Consider the following 19,082-nt stretch of genomic DNA (forward strand, 5'->3'; position numbering starts at 1 on the left):
GACCTGCTGGGACAGCTCATCCGCGACCTGGTAGGAGCCCGCGGGGAGCCCCCGAGAGCGGCCGGTGCTCCCGTCCGTTACCTCGATCCCAAATACACCCCCTGGTTCAGGGTTGTAACCCCCGAAACCTCCCCGCCTCGCTGCAGGACGCGGGTCTAGCATTTTTCTGTTAAAAACCCACTTTTCTTTTTGGCTGCTTCAGGCTGCTCGGGACGGGAGGATGTTCAGGATGTTGCGACTTGCYGCACCGCAGGAGTGAACAATACCAAAGCCCGAACGTTAGCTCGACACACGAGTTAATTTGGCAGTGGTGTTAAATACGGTTCTGAACGAGCGGAGATGTGTTTTGGCAGCTCCTCCAAATGCAGCAGAGGTTTTATTTACAGCATAGAGAAACCAGGGGGTGGGGACACCCACTCAGCTGCTTTTTGGGTGCTGGGGCCTAATTACTCTGTGCTTAAAAAAAAAAAAAAATTAAAAGGAGCAGATTAAATTTCTGTCTGCGAGGCACAAATTAATCCATTTACGGAATTAGTGCTCCATTAGCGCCCAGGAGCCCACGTCTGTCTCGGAGGRGCGGCTCGTGCTGCAGCTCTGGATCCCGTCCAGCCGGGGTTCGCCCGCTGCTCCCGCTGCGTGTGTGGCCGAGCAGCTCTAGCCGGCTGTGTGCAGGAGCAGGGTTAGTGTGAGCTGCTGCTCCTGCTGTCCCGCAACTTTGTGTCCCATGGCCTTGGAGCGTAGGCAGCTCTCCTCCCTAACYGGGGGGTTGGAACCTCACTTTAAGTACCCTTACAGCTTAAAGAGATGAACTTATGCAGTTATTTTTTATTCTTCATGGAAGAAATGTCCCTTTGGACCRTTCCACGTGTAGGCAGCCCGTCTTTCTGAGGGCGTCTGCGGGTATGTGCAGCCCAAGCAGCTTGTGAGCCAGTTGGACGTGCGTCAGGTCCACTTTGTTAGCGATACCTGCGTGGTGCTGAGGGCCAGGTCCGGGTTTGTGTGAGCGGGTGGCAAGGAGCAGCTGCAGAAAAGGCAAAGGCAGGTGGGCTGGGAAGCGCTGAGAGGCCCAAGGTGGTGGTGATTTGGCTGGAGTCTCCCTGACTTTCTGATAGCAAACTGTGGAGACAGGGGACTGCACGTGGGTTTTGTGCATGAGGATTGATGGAGGAGGATCAGGCAGCCTGAAACACCTGCGGCGAGGATGCAGAAACCTGGAAAAAACACTACAGAGCAGAATTTCAAAATGAGGGCTTATAAAAGTGCTCAGAACAGACTGATTACATCTCTGGAATGTGCTGTGAAAGACTTGGAAACTCCAGAGAGAAATGGAGAGGAGGGCAATCTCTATACAGCCATTGCAGGAATAGGACTGTTGGTCCTACTCCAGTTGCCTCTTTCCTGGGAGGCTTTATTTTTGTATGTACTGCACGTGTCTGCTAAATGCAAGAGATGGATCCTTTGGTGTGAGGTTTTTTTTTGGGCTACTTAATCATTTGAAGCAGCAACTCTTTCAACACACTTCCTGTGGAAATAAGCTGCTRTGTTGTGGATGAAATAAATATAAAACAAACTGTAATCTCATCTCCATTCAAAACATCAGTACATTTTCCATCATCCTTGTTTTAAACCTCATGAGTTAAGTTTATAATGATTGTATGCCTGTAAAGTGCTCCCTTGCTTAGTGTTTTTGACACTAAAACCTTAGGAAATTATTTTATTAGACCTTGTCTTTCTGGGCCCAAAACCTGTGGGAACCGTAAGGGCATTAAAGGATAAAAGGGGTCTCCTGCTTGGGAAAGAAGGAATAAGCCRCAGTGAAAATGTTTGTGCGTGTTGGCTGTGTTCCCACAGGTAGTTATTTAATTTGGACTTTTGTGCCTGCTATTAGGAATGAAATCCCTGCACCTGAAGTGCGGCCAAGCTCTGGCCACCAGCCGCAGGTGGCTGGTGTGGCTGAACACATTGGAAGTGTTGCTCGAGTGGATCAAGACTTTCATGCTTGCAGGCCTTCTGTCCCCGCACGCAGGAGCTSGGGCACCTTCCTGCCACGGGATTTAGCTGCCGTCCTGCTGCAGGAGGGTGGTGTGACGGAGGAGAGCTGCCTCTGCCTTCCCTTGGGGCAGTATGATGGCACTGAGGAGACAGTGTCTTCTCTTAACACCATTGTAACTTGTTTTCTATCTTGTTGTGTATAAGGGAAGTCTAATAACCTCTTATTTTTTCTTTATTTTTCCAGAATGAAATAAATGAAGTTCCATTTTTTGATATCCAGCTGCCCTATGAACTGGCTTTGAAGATATTTCAGTACCTGGGCAAGACTGAGCTCGGAAGATGTGCTCAGGTAGGCACTGAGTTTGCTTCTCTTTTCCTACATAGAATTAGAAGAAATACTTCCAAAGCTGAATGGAAAATGACGGTAAATAAGCTGGATTTGTAGCTTGCAGTTGAATACAGATAATCCAAAGTTTTGTTGCTTGGACGTAACTGAAACTTAAAAATAAATTCTTGCACATATTATTTGATTTGAGAGTGAGCATATTCAGAAGGAAGTGAGAGCCTGGCTATAGTGTTCAGAATTTCACAGTACTAAGCTGATGGTGAATTTTTTTTTTCTTTCTTTTTCAGTATGTGACTCAAACAGTAGAGAGTTGACAGCTGATACAGAGCAGAATACTAACATTTTCATCCTTAACGGCTTCAAGTAGGGCTAGATTACTAATGACTAATGTAAGATCTCTTTTCCCCTCCTTGTTTCTATTTCCGTGGTGATAAAGTCACACTTTCACTGACCCMTTCTCGGATGTGATCTTGTCATTTATGAGTATTTTTGAAGTGCCTCCTCAAGTACCTGACTTCAGCCTGCASTGCTGAGCCTCTCATCTCCCTTTCTCGCGCGCTGAATGAGGAACCGCCTCTCTTAGCAAGTCTCCAGAGCAAACTTGACTGGCGAGTGCCGGTTCTGTGACATAGGGGAGGATATTGTGGATATTCATTACCRGCTTCTTTCATGGCCACAGTTTAATGTTTCGGGCCTAGTCATTTAGTTTTCATGTGCTAAACACTCCTTGCAGCTTTGCAAAAAAAATCTACCCAAAACCTTGCATTGCATCAAAARTCCTTATTACCCTTGCTTGTAAAATAAAAATGATGTTAATGTGCTAAAGTGGAAAAATGATAGGGTGGAGCTTTGCTGTGGATGGTAAACTGGATATGAGTTATAACATGTGGCATGCATAATGATATTAAACTGGGTTTGGGGCATTCAGTTTACATAGGTCGTGGTGTTGAATAAGCTAATGATTTTAGGAATAAGAACATTAGAAAAATACTTCTTGCATGATTTCTGTTGCAGAGGGAGAAAAACTGCAAAGATATTTTTTTCATGAGTTGCCTAGAGGACTGTCAAACTTTGGAATCTGATGGAGTTTCTGTCATTTGCTGATACACAGATGCGTTCAGGAATGGCTGTATCCCTTGAAGTGCAACAGTGTTGAGGTTTTGGAGTAGACAATTTTAATAACTATCAGACATGATCAATTTACCTCATGACACAGAAAAAAGAGTACTGAAAGGCTACTCCTTTTCACTGTACTCGAGCTACACTTGATTTCTCCTTCTCACTCTTCGTTTTTAACTTGAACYAGTTCTCATAGGATCTTTTCAATACTTAAAACATTTTCCACAGTTCTCGTTTGCCCTCTAGGACTGAATCGGTTGGTCCTATGTGGCAGCTGGCAGGTAGCTGTGCAAATGCCCAGTGTTTTACAAGGCTCCCCGAATGAGATGACTATCCAAAGCTTTTCGTGCAGAGCTGGCTTCTCTTTAAGTGTTCGAATAAAAAGCAACGCAATAAAAATAAATACCATTTTCATTTCTCTCGTGGTGATTTTGTTTTTGAAGGGAGGGGAAGCCCTCTTCTGTTAAATGGAAAGCCCTGCTGCTTTACAGCATTATTGCAGAAAGGTTTTTTTATTAAGGCGCCTAGGGATTTTAGTGGAATTGGGCTAGTTAGTGGAATTGGCATCACGAACTACGCGAGTGCCTTTGGAGAAAACCTGTTTGCTTAGTTCTTCATGCCAAAATGGTAAGTGACTAACAGTAAAGTAGCCCGACTGCCGAGTCTCTTTGAGATTTAATCACACCACAGCCTGCCCTGGAGAACTTTAATTTCACCCTGATATTTTCCCCCTCCCTCTCTTTCCTGCTGCTTTTTTTTTTTTTTTTTTTTTTTTTAGAGGTGTACAAAATGCGAACAATCCATATATCCATATATCCATGACAGTTGCATGGTATTTAGCAGTATCTCCCAGACCGGCCTCAGGCTGCTGCTACCCCGTGTTGGTAACTGGAGGGGAAAAAGGTGTCTGGGAGTTGATGTGTGAGCAGAACGGTGCAGAGGAAGGGCAAACGTGGCCATTTTCCATGCGGGTCCCTATGGATGGCTGGGAGCGCTGGTCACTGGAAGAAGGATCTGGGATGTGGGCTGCTCCTCTGTCCCTTCGGCAGTGTTTGAGAGAGGGCTCTCCCTCCTCACAGTCACAGGCAAAGGAGAAACGATCCCTTGGGAAGCTGTGAGCATGGCGCATTGAAGCAAGCGGGAATTCCTGTGGTGTTTGCACTGGTGCTGCACACTTCTGCACTGAACTTTGCTGCCCCTCTTTGGATGCGGCCTTGACGCTGCCAGCGTTGTGGCGAGGTGCTGTGCGGCTGCTCTGTGAGGGTCTGCACATACTCAGGGCTGTGTTACTGCCTTCTGGTGATGACTGAAGAGTGCATTAATCACGTTACGTGATGAGAGGTACCTCTGGGCCGTAGGTGTGGAAATTGTAGCTATTTCTGAATAGATCTGCAGGAAATTGTCTTTGAAGTGTTAGCATTTTCTGTTAGCATTTTTGTTAGTATTTCTGAGATGGATTAGAAACAGTAACCAACACAGAAGTTGCAATTTTGTCTAAGACCACGGAGTATTTCTAGGAATTTAGGAAGGAAATGCCTTGCATAGCTCAGGAATCTCAGACGTTTCGCTTTTGGAATTGTCCAAGCTGTTAGATTTTTGGTGTTCAGAAACCAGAAAAAAAAATCTCATGAATTTTTGAACATACTGTTGCATTGTGTACTGGTAAAAATAGTCATCCATGCTGCTCACAAGTTGCAGCGAAAGTTGGGCAGTGGGTGGATAGGGCTTTCCTGAGCTCAGAACGAGACTTAAAGTAACATTAAGGCTGTGAATGGCAAAAATGACTGGCTTCCCCCTGGTAAATGCACATCTGAATGACTTTGGATTATGTGGTATTTGGATCTAAATATTTCTCTGAATTGAAAGTCCAGATATTTTAAATTAAGGATTTTGGTTCCAGAGACTGAACCTGGATAATATCTTTGTGTGATAGGGAAGAAAGGAAACCTGAAGGAAGTTATCAGATGGGGAGGTCATTAAGATTTGGACCAGTTGATTAAGATAAGATTAGAAAAATTGGGGATTTGATGGAAGAGATGAGCTTTTTAGATTCTTTTACTTTTTTTTTTTTAAATTAATTAAAATTAAATTAAAAAATAATCCTGAATGCAAAACCAAATAGCAAAACCTAGGTCAGCAAGGGCCTTTGAAGAGTTTCAGAGGGTTATTGCGTGCTGACCCACAGGTAGGGAATAAGGCTGTGGAATAATGTGGAGCTCAGAGGGAACTGGGGTTTCCTTGCTGACAACAGTGAGAAACATAGTAAAAATATAATAGGAGCACTTAAATCAAAATGGAAATGGTGCCTCTGTGGCTATAAACAACTTTGTAAGGTATTGGCATCGATTGCCGCTGGAGACTGGGCGCAGTGGAGTTGTGGAAATAATTATGTTCACAATTGGAGCTTTGCGTGTTTGGGCTACTCCTCAACAAGCTGAATGTATGGATGCCTATAAATATAGCCATAATACCCGTCTTCCGGGACCTCACCTGGAACTCCAGCTCAAGCAGATCTAATAAAACTGACTTTGAGCCAATGGCCGCTTTAATGCGGCGGCTCACAGTGGTGCTGTAAAGTGCAATGCTTGAGATGCGTTTATTAGAGGTTTCTTGCAGCTGAGGCTCGCTCAGTGGGGCTTTCATTGGGGCTTGTCATGCCAGTTTTGGTGCATTAAGGACAGACTCTGCTAGGGAGCCTTTGGAAATTCATGCTTGTAAACCAGCAGGACTCGATGTAATTTGATTTAAAYAAAAATCCTAATGGGGGAGGATCTCAATCCCCCTTGAATGTTTGTTCCTGAAAGTTGAAAAGGCAGTCAAGGTTTTATGCAGTCCATTTTTTTTTTTACCATCTTCACACAAAGCTTTTAAGAACTCAAAATCAAAAGGGTCCCCACAAATGGCTGTGTGTTTTGGCAAACTCCAGGCATGTGTTTGTGTGTTACTTGCTGCATTTTTAAGCAGGGCAAATTTGACATGGCTTGCTTTTGTTTGCTTGTGCATCAGCTTGCCTCCTCGCTGTCAGCTGAAATTTCCCTTGAACCTCCTCAGTACATCCCTAGAGTAGCAGGACCATTAAACACTGGAGCCCCTAGTAATTTATTACCCTATGTAACATTGTGTGGTCTGTAGCTGGAGAAGACCCTGCTGTTTCTGTCCTTGGTGAGAACCATCGTTATTATTGCAGAGCAATATTATTAAATTATTTAGCAGAGCAAGTCAGTCATACCCTTCCAAATTGTTAGTTATCGTGAATGTTAGTTCRTTTTACAAGCTCCCGAGATGCTTGACTCGTACGTGGTGGGGTTTCCAGCCCCCCTCCAAGCCCTGCTGCACGTTTGCAAGTCTTGTGTGTTCATTTGTGTGTCTGTCACGCCGGGGCTCTCTGCAAATCTCTGCCACCTAACATGGAGCGCCTGAGAAGGTTCCTGCACGTTGTATTCAAACATCATGTTTCTGAAGCCGGAAGCAAGGTTTGCATGATAATTATAAAATGCAGAATAAATAAGAGGGAAAAATTATTTTGAGAAACTTTTCAGCAATATAAGACTTACTACTTGGTGTAGTCTTGTGACTGAAACAGGTTTTGGATGCTTAGTTACTAGTTGCTAAAAATGATGGCAGTCTGCAAAGCTTTTTAATCTCTTGGAGACAGTGTACAAGTGATTACTGCTTTCACCAGTAGTAATTTTCCTTGGTTACATCTGTTTTTTTTTTAATTAAGAATTACAGAGAACAAATGCTCCTTAAGTAGGCTCTTACCTCTTGAATCTTTAATTCTAAGCCCATAATTGGTTAYGATGAAACGGTTTGCTCTGAAATGGATGGCAACTTGGGGCTATTGAGAAAACTTAATATTTCATTCCTATTTATGCGTGCTGCAGTACAATAGGTTATAAATCCCTAATGTTGTACACCTAATCAGGCCTTGTCAGCAGGACTTTCGAGATATGGAGGTGTGATGTGAAAGGTTATTTAAGCTACAAAATTGGAAATAAATTCATATCCACATGAATACAGTTTATGTACAATGCTGTTTTAACTTTTGCTGCTTTTCCCTTCAAGATTTTACCATATAGGCATATTTCAGATTAGGAATGTGGCTACTATACATGGGTGTCCCTATTACGTGGAATTTTATTGAGGTAGAAACTTAATATTTTCACTCATTTCACTTCAGAGCAATAGAGCAAAGTGACCATTTTGTTAAAGGGGGGAATCTCATGCTGCCAGTAGCGTAAAAGGGGAACAAATGTACTTGTTTAGATAAAAATTCAGTCTCAATACAGTCCTGTTTTTTAAATATGCATACTGCATGTTATTTATATAATTAATAGAAAATCTAGTTATTATTTATAATYGTAGGCCATCTCTATATTTATAAAGTGAATTTGGTTTCTAGGTCAGCAGGACGTGGAAGGCCCTTGCGGAAGATGAAGTGCTGTGGTACCGGCTGTGCCAGCAGGACGGGTACCTGCTGGAGAGCAGCATCGCGGCGCGCTCCTGCTGGAAGCTCGCCCTGAAGGACTGCCGCGCCAAAGAGCGCACCCTCCGAACCAACTGGAAGGTAAAAGGGAGAGAGTTCATCAACGCCACCCAGGTGCCCTGGAAAAATGGGAACCTGCTGCAAGCAAGGGGGAGGGAAAAGAAAGTCGTTTGCATTGCRGCTCCTTCTTTGCCAGTTAGAAGGGGAAAACTGCTAAGGGAGGTAAAAGATTCTGCCTCCGCTCTAATACTTTCCTTCCCGATGACCTCTTGCTTTGGGGATGAGTCTCTGTTTACCATGCTCCTGTTTGCTCTGAGTTTGGTGAAAGAGCAGCATTTTTACTTCAGCCGTCCCTTAGTAATAATGATCTTCTGTTAAGATGACAGCTGCTACTCCACTGCTTAAATATCCTGACTAAACGTAAATTGTCTTGTTTTGTGTGTGTGCTAAGTTTCTCTACTTCAAGATAAATAGAGAGAGCAGCCCCGCAGAGAGGGACCTGGGTGTCATGGTGGACGACAAGTTGACCATGAGGCAGCAGTGTGCCCTGGTGGCCAAGAAGGCCAACGGGATCCTGGGGTGCATTAAGAAAAGCGTCTCCAGCAGGTCGAGGGAAGTGATCATCCCCCTCTACTCAGCCCTGGKGAGGCCACATCTGGAGTACTGYGTCCAGTTCTGGGCTCCCCAGTACAAGAGGGATGTGGAGCTGCTGGAGAGAGTCCAGCGCAGGGCTACSAGGATGATCAGGGGCMTGGAACATCTGYCCTATGAGCAAAGGCTGAGAGAGCTGGGCCTGTTCAGCCTGGAGAAGAGGAGGCTGAGGGGGGACCTGATCARCGTGTATAAATACCTCARGGGAGGCAGTGAGGAGGAGGGGGGCGGCCTCTTTTCAGTGGTGGRCAGGGATAGGACTAGAGGAAATGGCTTCAAACTGAAGCATCGGAAGTTCCACAGGAACTTAAGGAAGCATTTCTTCACTGTGAGGGTGACAAAGCACTGGAACAGGCTGCCCAGAGAGGTTGTGGAGTCTCCTTCTTTGGAGATCTTTAAAACCCGCTTGGATGCAGCCCTGTGCCACGTGCTCTAGGTGACCCTGCGTGAACAGGGGGGTTGGACTCGATGACCTCTGAGGTCCCTTCCAACCTTCGGCATTCTATGATTCTATGATTCTATAATGAATGAATATCCAGTATGGTAGTTTCTTTCTCCTTTATTTTTTGGCTGTGAAGGTTTCAGGAGGAAGGCATGGGCTGGTGGCTCTTCTCTCCGAGCTGTGCTATGACTTACCAGTAGCAGTGCTAAAGCTCAGCTTTTCCTGCAAGGAAACTTGCTTCCTTGGGTAAATGTGGGTGGTAAATGTGTTGAGATACTAATGCTGTTATCTCCTCTTTCTGTGCAGAACCGCATCGGAGCTGTGAGCCAGCTGCAGTACGAGCTGGGAAAGATTCTTTGTGACGTCCATTCCTGTGATGGAGTTGTCATTGCTGGGTGAGTATGAAGTTACCTAAGGCTCATTTAATCTTCTCCACTTGAACTGTCATGTGCTGCTGCTTGACAAATTCAGAAGAAGCATCAGACTGATGCAACAAGAATGAGTGTTTCTGACTCCTTTTTTTCTTTTTTTTTTGCAAGCTACATTTTCCCTAGTTAAAACCATATATAATCTCATCAATGCACACTTTTATTAGACTGTTCAGAAGCGGGATTTTTTAAGTATAGTCCATGTAAAAAATATACTACTTTCTGATGAAAAAATCCATTGTTGTGTTGTGAAGGCACCCAGAATGTACTTAGTATTTTACAGATCTGTTAGAGAYCTGGGTTTCTTTTTTGTTTTCATAAAAATGTTTTGATCACTAAGATGTATTTGTGGCCTGTGGCAAGTTTAGAAGAACAGTTGTTATTCTCCAGTATTCTTTAAAAGACAAGTCTRGGAGAAAAATCAAACTCTTCTTTTCCTAATATTAAACTTTGTCAGGACCAATTTGRTGGTAACTATTCACTTATCTTACASAGCTAAAATGCTATTTTAAGAACTTTCCAAGATGCTATTTTAAGAACTTTCCAAGCTCTTCCAAGAGGATTGACTGTCTTGACAGATGTAAGACTTTACCGTATTCTGTTTGAATTTTACAGGCTCAGTAATTATTAGCCTTCCAGAAGAAGTCACGCTAGCAAATAGAAATGATATCATCATGGGGCAATCAGAGGACATTGTCCTCTAACGTACCGGAGTTGCTTGTTTTATGGTAGCACTTCACATTAATGGTATGCTTCTGCGTTGTGGCATTAGAGAAAAATGCCTATAAAATACTGGAAAATTTACTTACTGGTTATTGGAGAGGTGGCMTGCATCAAGTGTAGGTGGCTCCCATGCAGAATAAAACACTCTTGGCCATTTAAAGTTGAAACTAGAGGACAGCAGAAGAGAAAGAGGAAGTTTAAGCTTTATGATTATTTTACTAGATACTTTGCCACTTGTTTCTCTCGCAGTTGAGGATGTCTCCTTTTCTTTGCTGCCTTTTTCTGTCCTGTTCATGGTTGCTTCTCCACCCTGCGCTCTTGGTGCAGAGGTGTTGTTGGTTGTTGCGGGTCTGGCTGTAGCCGTGCGAATGCCACCGCCGCCGAGCGGTGCCCTCTCGAGGCCGTGCCCCMGCGTGGGCAGCCTGCGCGGTGGGCACATTGGAAGAAGCCTGAAGATGGTGATTTTTGCCAGGTGTTCGGCCTTGCTCTCCGGCGGCTGCAGCTGGGAGCCGGCTCTGCGCTGCGCCGGCTGGCTCCTCCGCTGCCCTCCAGCCTGCGCAGCGCGTTCCTGCCCTTGGCTGGGCTCTGTGCTACTGTAGCTGTTCCTCTGGCTCTGTTGAAGCCTCCTGTACTTTCCTGGGTGCCAGGAACCCCAGTTGTCTCCTCTCTGCTGCCAAAATCTCTGGCTTGCTTTTTCTTCATTCTCCCCACTGTGTGTGTATCCAAACATGCACTATAGAGAAGCTAGACCAAATGCATTTACTTTTTAAGGAATTAACAAACCAAGGTGCTGAAGCCCTGGTACTAAAGTCTAATAGTCCATGTTTTTGGTGTGGTATATTAAGGGAGCCAARTTGGTGCAGTTTTGACTGTTGTCTTTTTGTATTGGCGTCTCAGGTCCTCCAGTAGCTTTTGGAGCTTTTGGTCAGCCTGCCTCCATTCGACATGGTGAAAAGAATGGGTGCTCTTAAAGACCTGAAGTTCCTGTAAGGTTCACTCAAGTCTTCAGGTACTTAGTCTTTAAGAGCACTAGCTCTRTCCATCAGGCATGTATCATTTAGAAAGCAGACATTATGGATTTCACTCAAATTATTTCTTCTTTCTTTTCCCCTCTGTGCGGTTGTGTCTTTTTTCAGACACAATGGAAGCGTTCCACAATCCAAAACTCTTGCAACAGACTGTTTCTCCTGGAGAGAAGTATATGGGGCTTGAGCAGACCTCAGCTTTGAGTGTCTTTGGTTGTAAGACCTGATCACTTTTTAGTTACCTTTCAGTATTTTCCCTTTTCTGAGAAAATGAATTTTAATATTGAAGTATCCTTTTATGATTCTGAGAATCATACATTTGAAAAAATAGAGTGGGGAAATCAGACTTTATAATGTTAGAACCCAGAAAATGCAGTATTCTTTTTTGCTCCTCTTGCCCTTCACTCTGCTTTGGTAGCTTGAGTTCTCTGAAAGCATCTCTTCCATTGCTGCTGACCAAGAGTCTTTCCCTGAATCTTATCAAAAAGAAAATGGATTTGTTGTCTGCCACTGGCAAGAGAAGCCTGCAAGATAGTAGCACCTTCCCTCGTATTTTAAGTACTGTTCCATTAGTTTAAGAATGTACAACTTTCAGATATTATGATCACTTGTGCTGTTTTACAAAGCTGAACGTGTTGCTGTCTCTGGTGTCTTTGGCATGCAGTATAGGGCCTTGTTTCCACAACTCCTTCCCTTTTATGATCATCTGCTCTTCACAACCAGAGAGAACACAGTTTTAAAGACTGCATTTTGCTATTCATCCCCTAAATGAAAGAAAATACATATATTGAATTAAAAAAAAAATCAATTTTGAGACTTTTGGCATGGTATGCAGACTTTCTGACCCTTGGTGGAGGTACTCTTAATTGCAGTACTTTTGTCTTTAGTTTTTAATTATATTTGCAGTAGTAAAAATCAAASAAGACAGTCTTAAAATTGTGACTGAAACTTCCAGTGGCATTCATGGATTGTGCAGGGAAATGCATGTTGTTCATTATGTACAGTTGGTAAGTATTTAGCATAGGTAGACTAAAAATATATATCTTCATATGTATTTATATATGTGTGTGTATATATAGAGATGATTTTTTTTCCCAATCCAAAYACAGCCTTCCTCTTTCTCCCCCAGCTTATAGTATTGTATGTAGTGGCATTGTACTTTTAAATTTGCCATAAAAATGTAATGAATCTAGTGATCAATACCTAGTTGCTGTGTCCTTTCAGTCCCGAAGAAGTAATTTAATAGCTGAGGTTAACAGAAGTCAATTTTCTCCTCAGTATAGATATCAATTATCTGTTGCAGTTAATGATTATGTCTGCAGTCCTGCAAACACTTACCTACGTGCTTAGCTTCACATGTGAATAATCACGGATTTCAGCGAGACGAGCCACGCGTTACTCCCAAAGACTGAGACGTTGGCAGCAATCTGTAAAATAATTTTGTGAATCGTATTTCCTGGGTTCTCTAAGCAGTGACTTGTGGCATCATTTACCCGTTCTCGTAGAGTCGTGTTCCTGCTTTGGAGGAAGAAAGGGCCGCGGGTTGGGAGCAGGTTTTGCTGCTGCCTTGGGGCCGGCCAGGTCGCTGGGAATGGCCGCAGGGGCAGCAGCTGCTCCCTGGCTTCGGGAGGCGCCACTTGAGCTCTTGGGAGAGCAGAGAATCGTTAGAGAAATGGGAAAGGTGGGAGAAGAAGGTTCCTGCAGCAGAAATGCAGGAGCAGGCACACATACTCGGCATTCTGAACCTCTGCTCTGTGTCTGACCCTGCGTGCTTCAGCATAGTGCCTCAAACTTCACTGGAAAGTGGACTTTTTATATAAATATATAAATATATAAATATATAAATATATAAATATATAAATATATAAATATATAAATATATAAATATATAAATTATAAATATATAAATTATAAATATATAAATTATAAATATATAAATTATAAATATATAAATATATAAATATATAAATATATAAATATATAGATATGGTATATGGTGTGTGTGTATATATATACACAATATATATACCATATACCATCCGTTTATATATATATATGGTGTATATATACACATATATCATACACACACCGTATATATATACACACCGTATATATATAATTTATATCATATCATATACACACACCGTATATATATAATTTACATATTATATATTATACTATATATTATACCATATATATATATTTATATATGTGTATATATAAATAAAAGCTGCTGTGGCAATTTTCTTAATCCTCCCGAAAAGGAATTTTTGCAAGTTGTGGATGGACAGGGTGATCTAAAACATCCTGTGCATGGAAGAGGCATAGTCTGAACTTGATTAACTTCAAGGAAGGAGGTAAGAGTGAGCCACGAAGGATGAGCTCTTATTAAAAGAAATGCTCCTGTTTTCTTGTGCTCTCCTGTGTTTTCTCCCTCTTGCTGCCAAAGCTCAACCAGGAGATGGCAGAATATCAAAGATTGATTAAGTGCAACTTGAGCTGTGAGTTGAGGGTGGCTGTGAGCAGCTCCTCTTTCTCTGAGCCTTGCGTTCGCTGTCTGACATCAGATAATTCAATCTGGCCGGCATGCRGAGCGTCTTGTGTTTATCATGAAAATTTTATCCCAGTGGTTACGAGGCTTGTTTTCTGGGTCAGGCCTTGAATCCCTTTTCATTTGAGACGGTGGTGTTTGTGGTTACCTCACTCCCAATCAATGTTGTATTCACAGCCTTTCTATGGTTGCATGTCTCCAAGGATCGCCTTTAAAGAGATGTTGTGTGACGCCCCCCTCTTTCTGTATTCATCTTGAATGCAGTTTGTTTTTTAAGTTACAATTGACTAAGAAATTATAATTCTGCTTGCTTGAGTCTTATAAATTAGCATTGCTTAGGTTCACTGTGCTTAAATATATATGGTTTTGACCTGAAATGCCTAGATTTTTTTTCACCTTTTTCCAATAAAATCTTAAATCCTCCTTAAATCAGCCCTTGACTCTTGACTCCTTAAATCAGCCCTTGGCTCCTTGACATTTTCCATTCAGAGGTTTCCCTGTTCCCCCAGTACGTACTGTCTCCTTTCCTGGCTGTTTTATTCTTTGGCTCAATCGGTGGCTCTGAGTGCCTCGTACATCAGCAGAGAAGCCCTGCTGCMCTGGTCAGGGAGGACTACAGCTGACACAGACCATCTTTCTTCTGAATTTGGGTAGCAATGCTCAGCAAAGGCAAAAGTGCTTTTAAAAATATCCCATTTATTTAGGGGAATTATGTGTTTGAGGTCTGCTTTATGACACAATTTGATTTTGTCTTTTGCGAAATTGCACTGTAAKAACTTTCATACAGTTGTCTTTGTTTTGAGGAAGTCTTTTGGGTGTTACAGTTTAAATATTGCAGCGTCCTGGAACCACTGGGGCTTTCCAGTTAAGCCATTCTGTGGAACACGCAGACCAGTGAGAGAGTTACCACTCTCTATATAATTTCTTTGTTCTCTACAGTAACTTCCCTGTACAGCTTTCCTCTTACTCAAAGGTGACCTGCCAATGACTTTTTTTTAAATGCCTTTTAGCTTTCTAACAATGTGTGAAACTAGCCTGAAAGGCTTGAAAACACTTTTCTGCGCTTCTAAAAACTTAATGTCAACTCTCATCTAATTTGTTTTTTTCTGGCCATAGGGCTCATGGAGAATTCCCAAGGCATTTATTATTAGCTCTTGCATCTTAATTCAGCATGCAGACCTGAGGAAACCAAAATATTAATTAGTCATGAAAATGAATATAAGTTAACAAACTGAATTTTTAAGCAGCCTGACTAAAACCTTCCTTAATTAATTGCTTGAATTTCACTTGTGTAATGTTACAGTGTAGGTAGGTTTCTCTCTCTGCTCCTGCGGCTTGAGAGCCTGCAAAATGAAGCAGTAAGAAAGACTGGGGCAATCCCCGCCGTCCTCTTCAGCCTTCTCCGAGCCTTTTGTGTTCTCTTCGCTCGTCCCTGTCACTGTTAAGAAGTGAAGAACATCAGTGTGTGTCAGCTTGAGGAGGGCTGCACGTGGCACGACATCATGGGCTCGGGAGACAAAACACCCGGTCAGGTGAGGTTGGGTTAAGTAAMAAACACGCTGGCTCCTCTGTCACCTTGTGAAAAGATGAGGTGAAATGAATAGCAGTGGCTTGAAAGTGACTCTTCCTGACGCCCCTCTGCGGCTCTGCCTGGGCGGGAAGCTCTCCGTGCGCCTGCAGCTCCTGCTGCGCGCCGCGGATCGCGTGGCTGCCTTCTACGTGCGCTGATGCCCACGGTTCCCCAGTGCCAGCTGCTGCTGTCGAGCTCGTAAGGCCTCATCTTCCTGTGCAGGGCAGATTATCACCTGCCTCTCGCGGGCCGTCTTCTTGGGTGTTTCATTTTCAGAGTTTTCACACCTTGTGACCTCTGCGTCGTTGCCATCAGCACCTTAAAGTTCAGCTGAGGCTTTTCCTCTCCGCTGTGCTGCAGCTTGCGCTCCTCCCAAGATGKGAACGTGCCGCTTTGCGTATCCTGCGAAGGCTGTTTTCTCTCGGCTCTGCAGTCGGAGCCGTTGTTTATTTGATTCAGCGTAGCTTATTGCTTTGTGAAACGCTAAGGCTGATATAGCAGCAGTAATTCCCAAATTGCTTCGTAATTCCTCATGAATTCACTTGGAAGGAAACATTTTTCACCTCCCTGGTAGCAGCCTTAGGCCGAACCCACGGTAATATGTTTCCTTGGTTGGAGCAGCCAGTTTAATTAATAGACTTGAGCTGCTGCAAGCCGCTGGAGCCTTGGTCTAACTGATGGTGGGGAGGAATTGCTGGCTTTAAATGAAATTATTAGAGACAGTTCGACTTTCTTTAACTTCTACTTCGTAAGTGTTCGTTAAAAGGTTTTGCTTCCCATTTAACGTTTTGCTTGTTCCTGTTCTTTTGAAATTACATTTGCATCCACTTAAACAAGCAAGAAAGTGAGGTATGTGGAAATTCTAAGGGTGGTGGAGTGTTCATTTTGTTCCAGACAGCAGTGATGAGGCASAGAAGGGCTGCCTGCAGTTCCCAGGAGCTTGACCCCCTTCCAGACGGYGAGCTTGCGAGCTGACTCCGTAAGGATGAGGCCAAGGATGACCCCACAAAGGATGAGGCTGCTCTCTGCAGAGCAGCTTTTGCCTGCGTGGCTGCAGATGAAACCTGGCTTGTGAACTGGAAAGTGAAGTGCCCAGCAGAAGAGTMTGGGAGCTGATCGGGGGCTTGTTCCGAACACATCCTGCACATTAAGTGTTCAACTGTTCCCAGATCATCTTAGCACATGTTGATTTTTATTTTTTTATTTGCCATTTTATATAGCAAGCAACCCAAAATAACGTGTCGTTGGTATCAGGAACATTACTTTCCTCCTTCGAGTTTTACTACTATTATGGTAATTTCAAGTAGGTTTGGCTTTATCTCCATCTGATTTTTTTTTTCCGTATTTTTTTTGAGATGTAGCTTTCTGCCATTCCACTTAGTAGCATATACATATACATATACATGTACATATACATATACATATACATATACATATACATATACATATACGTACATAAAAATCTTTTTTTTTTTATCATTTGTATTCCTTTCTGCCACATGAAGGAAGTAGGGCCTATTATTCCCACATTTATGTTCAACTGCTGCTAGACTGTTTTTATTGACTCCTTCCATTTAGCAATCCCTTAGCTGAGCTATCTTTTAAGTATGTAGGGTCAAAATGAGCGTCCCGAAGTAACTGGAAATGAGGACATRGGAAGGCTTGGGAATCTCTAACCTTCATCCAGCCATACTCCACGAGGCGTGCGAGATTGTGGTTCAGGAATCTAAGCTTGTCTGTCATTCCGCTCACACCAGGAGGAGTCATGGAATCTAATTTTGAAAATAAAGTGGTTTAAGGAACCCATTTATAGCTGTGCTATTATGTGTATTGCAATTCAGGTATCTGCCTCAAAGTGGTTTGATAAAGAGGTTTTTGAAGTGAATTATCACTTTCTTGAGGCTTATAGAGSGGAAGAAGCTTTTCGAGAGCAATTTGATCAAGCTGATGGAGGCATTTGCCTTTTGGGTTTGCATATTTCACTGAACCTTATCCTTAAACCCGCCGAAGTGATCATTTCCTAGATACATCAAGGACTGGCTGTATGCTTGTGGTGGAATAAGGAGGAACGATTTGAGATGCTCGTTGCAGCAGGACAATGCAAAATAATTGTTATTTCACTTGCTTCTCAACATACATCTGTTTAAACTGCACTGTGGCTGGAGATGGTTGCTTGAGCAAAATTCCTACTGACCTCACTAAAATACATGACACTGCAAGGATTCATAACAAGATCTTTTGAGTATTAACAGATGGTCACTGCCTGCCTGAAACAAAATTGTTGGATTTTTGTTGTTTTGTTTTGTTGATCACCGCAGGTATCTGGAAACTGAACAGACTTTGCCGTCTGGAAACCCAACCTGACTGTGAACCATGGGCTTTTCTTTCTTCTTTCTCTCAGTTTTCCTGCTATGAATTCTTTAGAGAAATTATGAAAAGGAAACCCATGTGCGAGGTGCCTCGTTTGCAATCTTTGGTGTTCAGACATCATAGTGTAGAAAGATGCACCCTGGAAGGGTGTCCTTGACGTGGACTAGATGGGCTTGCACCAGCATCTGCCTCCACCAGAAGCCCAGCGATGGTCTCGTCAACCCACTTGTTGGCAGGAATACTGGGCACTGCCAGCAGCACGAGAGGCGTGAAGGGAAGCAGTTTGTTGCTGCCATGGACTAAATGAGTAAAGTCTCTACTGTTTAGAAAATGCTCCCGTTAACAGTTTTTCTTTTGTGTATTTGTCAGTTTATATATTAGTTGCAGTTGTACTTTGCACAAACACTAATTAGACAGCCATCAGCTTGCAGGGCCAAAGGCTTGCKAACAATGCAACTGTGATAGCAGGGTCTTAATTGGTTGAGTATAATTGTCATTAGGCAACGATAAAGACATCTGGGGCTCTGGAGAGAGATCAGCCGCCCCCTCCTCCTCTTTCCCAAATTTGTTCTGGCTACTGCTCTCCAGCACAGTTGAGCTTTTGCAGATGCAATCCTGCATTTTGACCAGTTTCATGATGTTTTTCTCCTTGCAAAATTGTCGGCCTCTTCAGTGCCACTTCATAAGAGCGGTGCCCAGCGCCGGTGGCTTCCTCCTCCTGCATTTGCTCCACTCTTYACCACCTGCTGCCCAGCCACCGTGGGACCTCGACAGCTTTTAACCCCAGCTCCTTCCCCTACAGTCTTCTGCTCCCATTCATGTGCAAGGGCACGAGGAAAGTGTTCATCTCATTCTGACATGACTGCCATAAAAAGAAGTCAAAATGCTTTTGATTAGCGAGCAGGTATTTTTGTTCCTGATATGTTTGTAGGTGCCATATGAATGTATTTTTTTTTCCAGTTCCTCTATATTGTATACTGTCATTCCTCCATTTCAGCAAGGTTTTTATTGCTATCTGTAAGCTCAAGTGTAAATTGCAGAGCAATTTTTACAGGTTTTTACCTATCAGTCCAGAATTACAGAACTGGCTTCTCAAGAAGTAGTATAGTTAGAAAAATGTATCCCATGTCTTTTGTCATTGCTTCCCACTTATATCCACTGAGGCATATATATATTATTTTCCATCTCTTTTTCTTTTCTGGATTTGGAATAAGTTTAAGAATAGGGAAATGCTGTTCTGCTTAGCAGGATTTTAACAGTTGAAGAAGACTCTTATTATCACCAAGATACTCGCAAGTTGGGTCCAAGCTGTGGAGAAATCTTTTTTGAAGTGATCATAAGACCGGAAACTAAAATTCTGCATTACAGTTTTTGCAGAT

At 43.1% G+C, this 19,082-nt stretch overlaps 1 protein-coding gene across 1 annotated transcript in view; it reads left to right on the forward strand.

Annotated features, from left to right (window-relative positions):
• FBXW8 (F-box and WD repeat domain containing 8) overlaps positions 1 to 19,082 on the forward strand; it is a gene marked incomplete at its 5' end in the record, with an annotated part of 45,331 nt that continues 26,249 nt past the window's right edge. The window contains 4 exons of the mRNA XM_026042891.1: positions 1 to 30; positions 2,237 to 2,341; positions 7,860 to 8,024; positions 9,343 to 9,431. Coding sequence (XP_025898676.1) covers positions 1 to 30; positions 2,237 to 2,341; positions 7,860 to 8,024; positions 9,343 to 9,431 — 389 coding nt within the window. The remainder of the gene's footprint in view (positions 31 to 2,236; positions 2,342 to 7,859; positions 8,025 to 9,342; positions 9,432 to 19,082) is intronic.

The sequence above is a fragment of the Nothoprocta perdicaria genome, unplaced genomic scaffold, assembly GCF_003342845.1.
Source record: "Nothoprocta perdicaria isolate Ctin4 unplaced genomic scaffold, notPer1 scaffold_317, whole genome shotgun sequence".
NCBI lineage: Eukaryota > Metazoa > Chordata > Aves > Tinamiformes > Tinamidae > Nothoprocta > Nothoprocta perdicaria.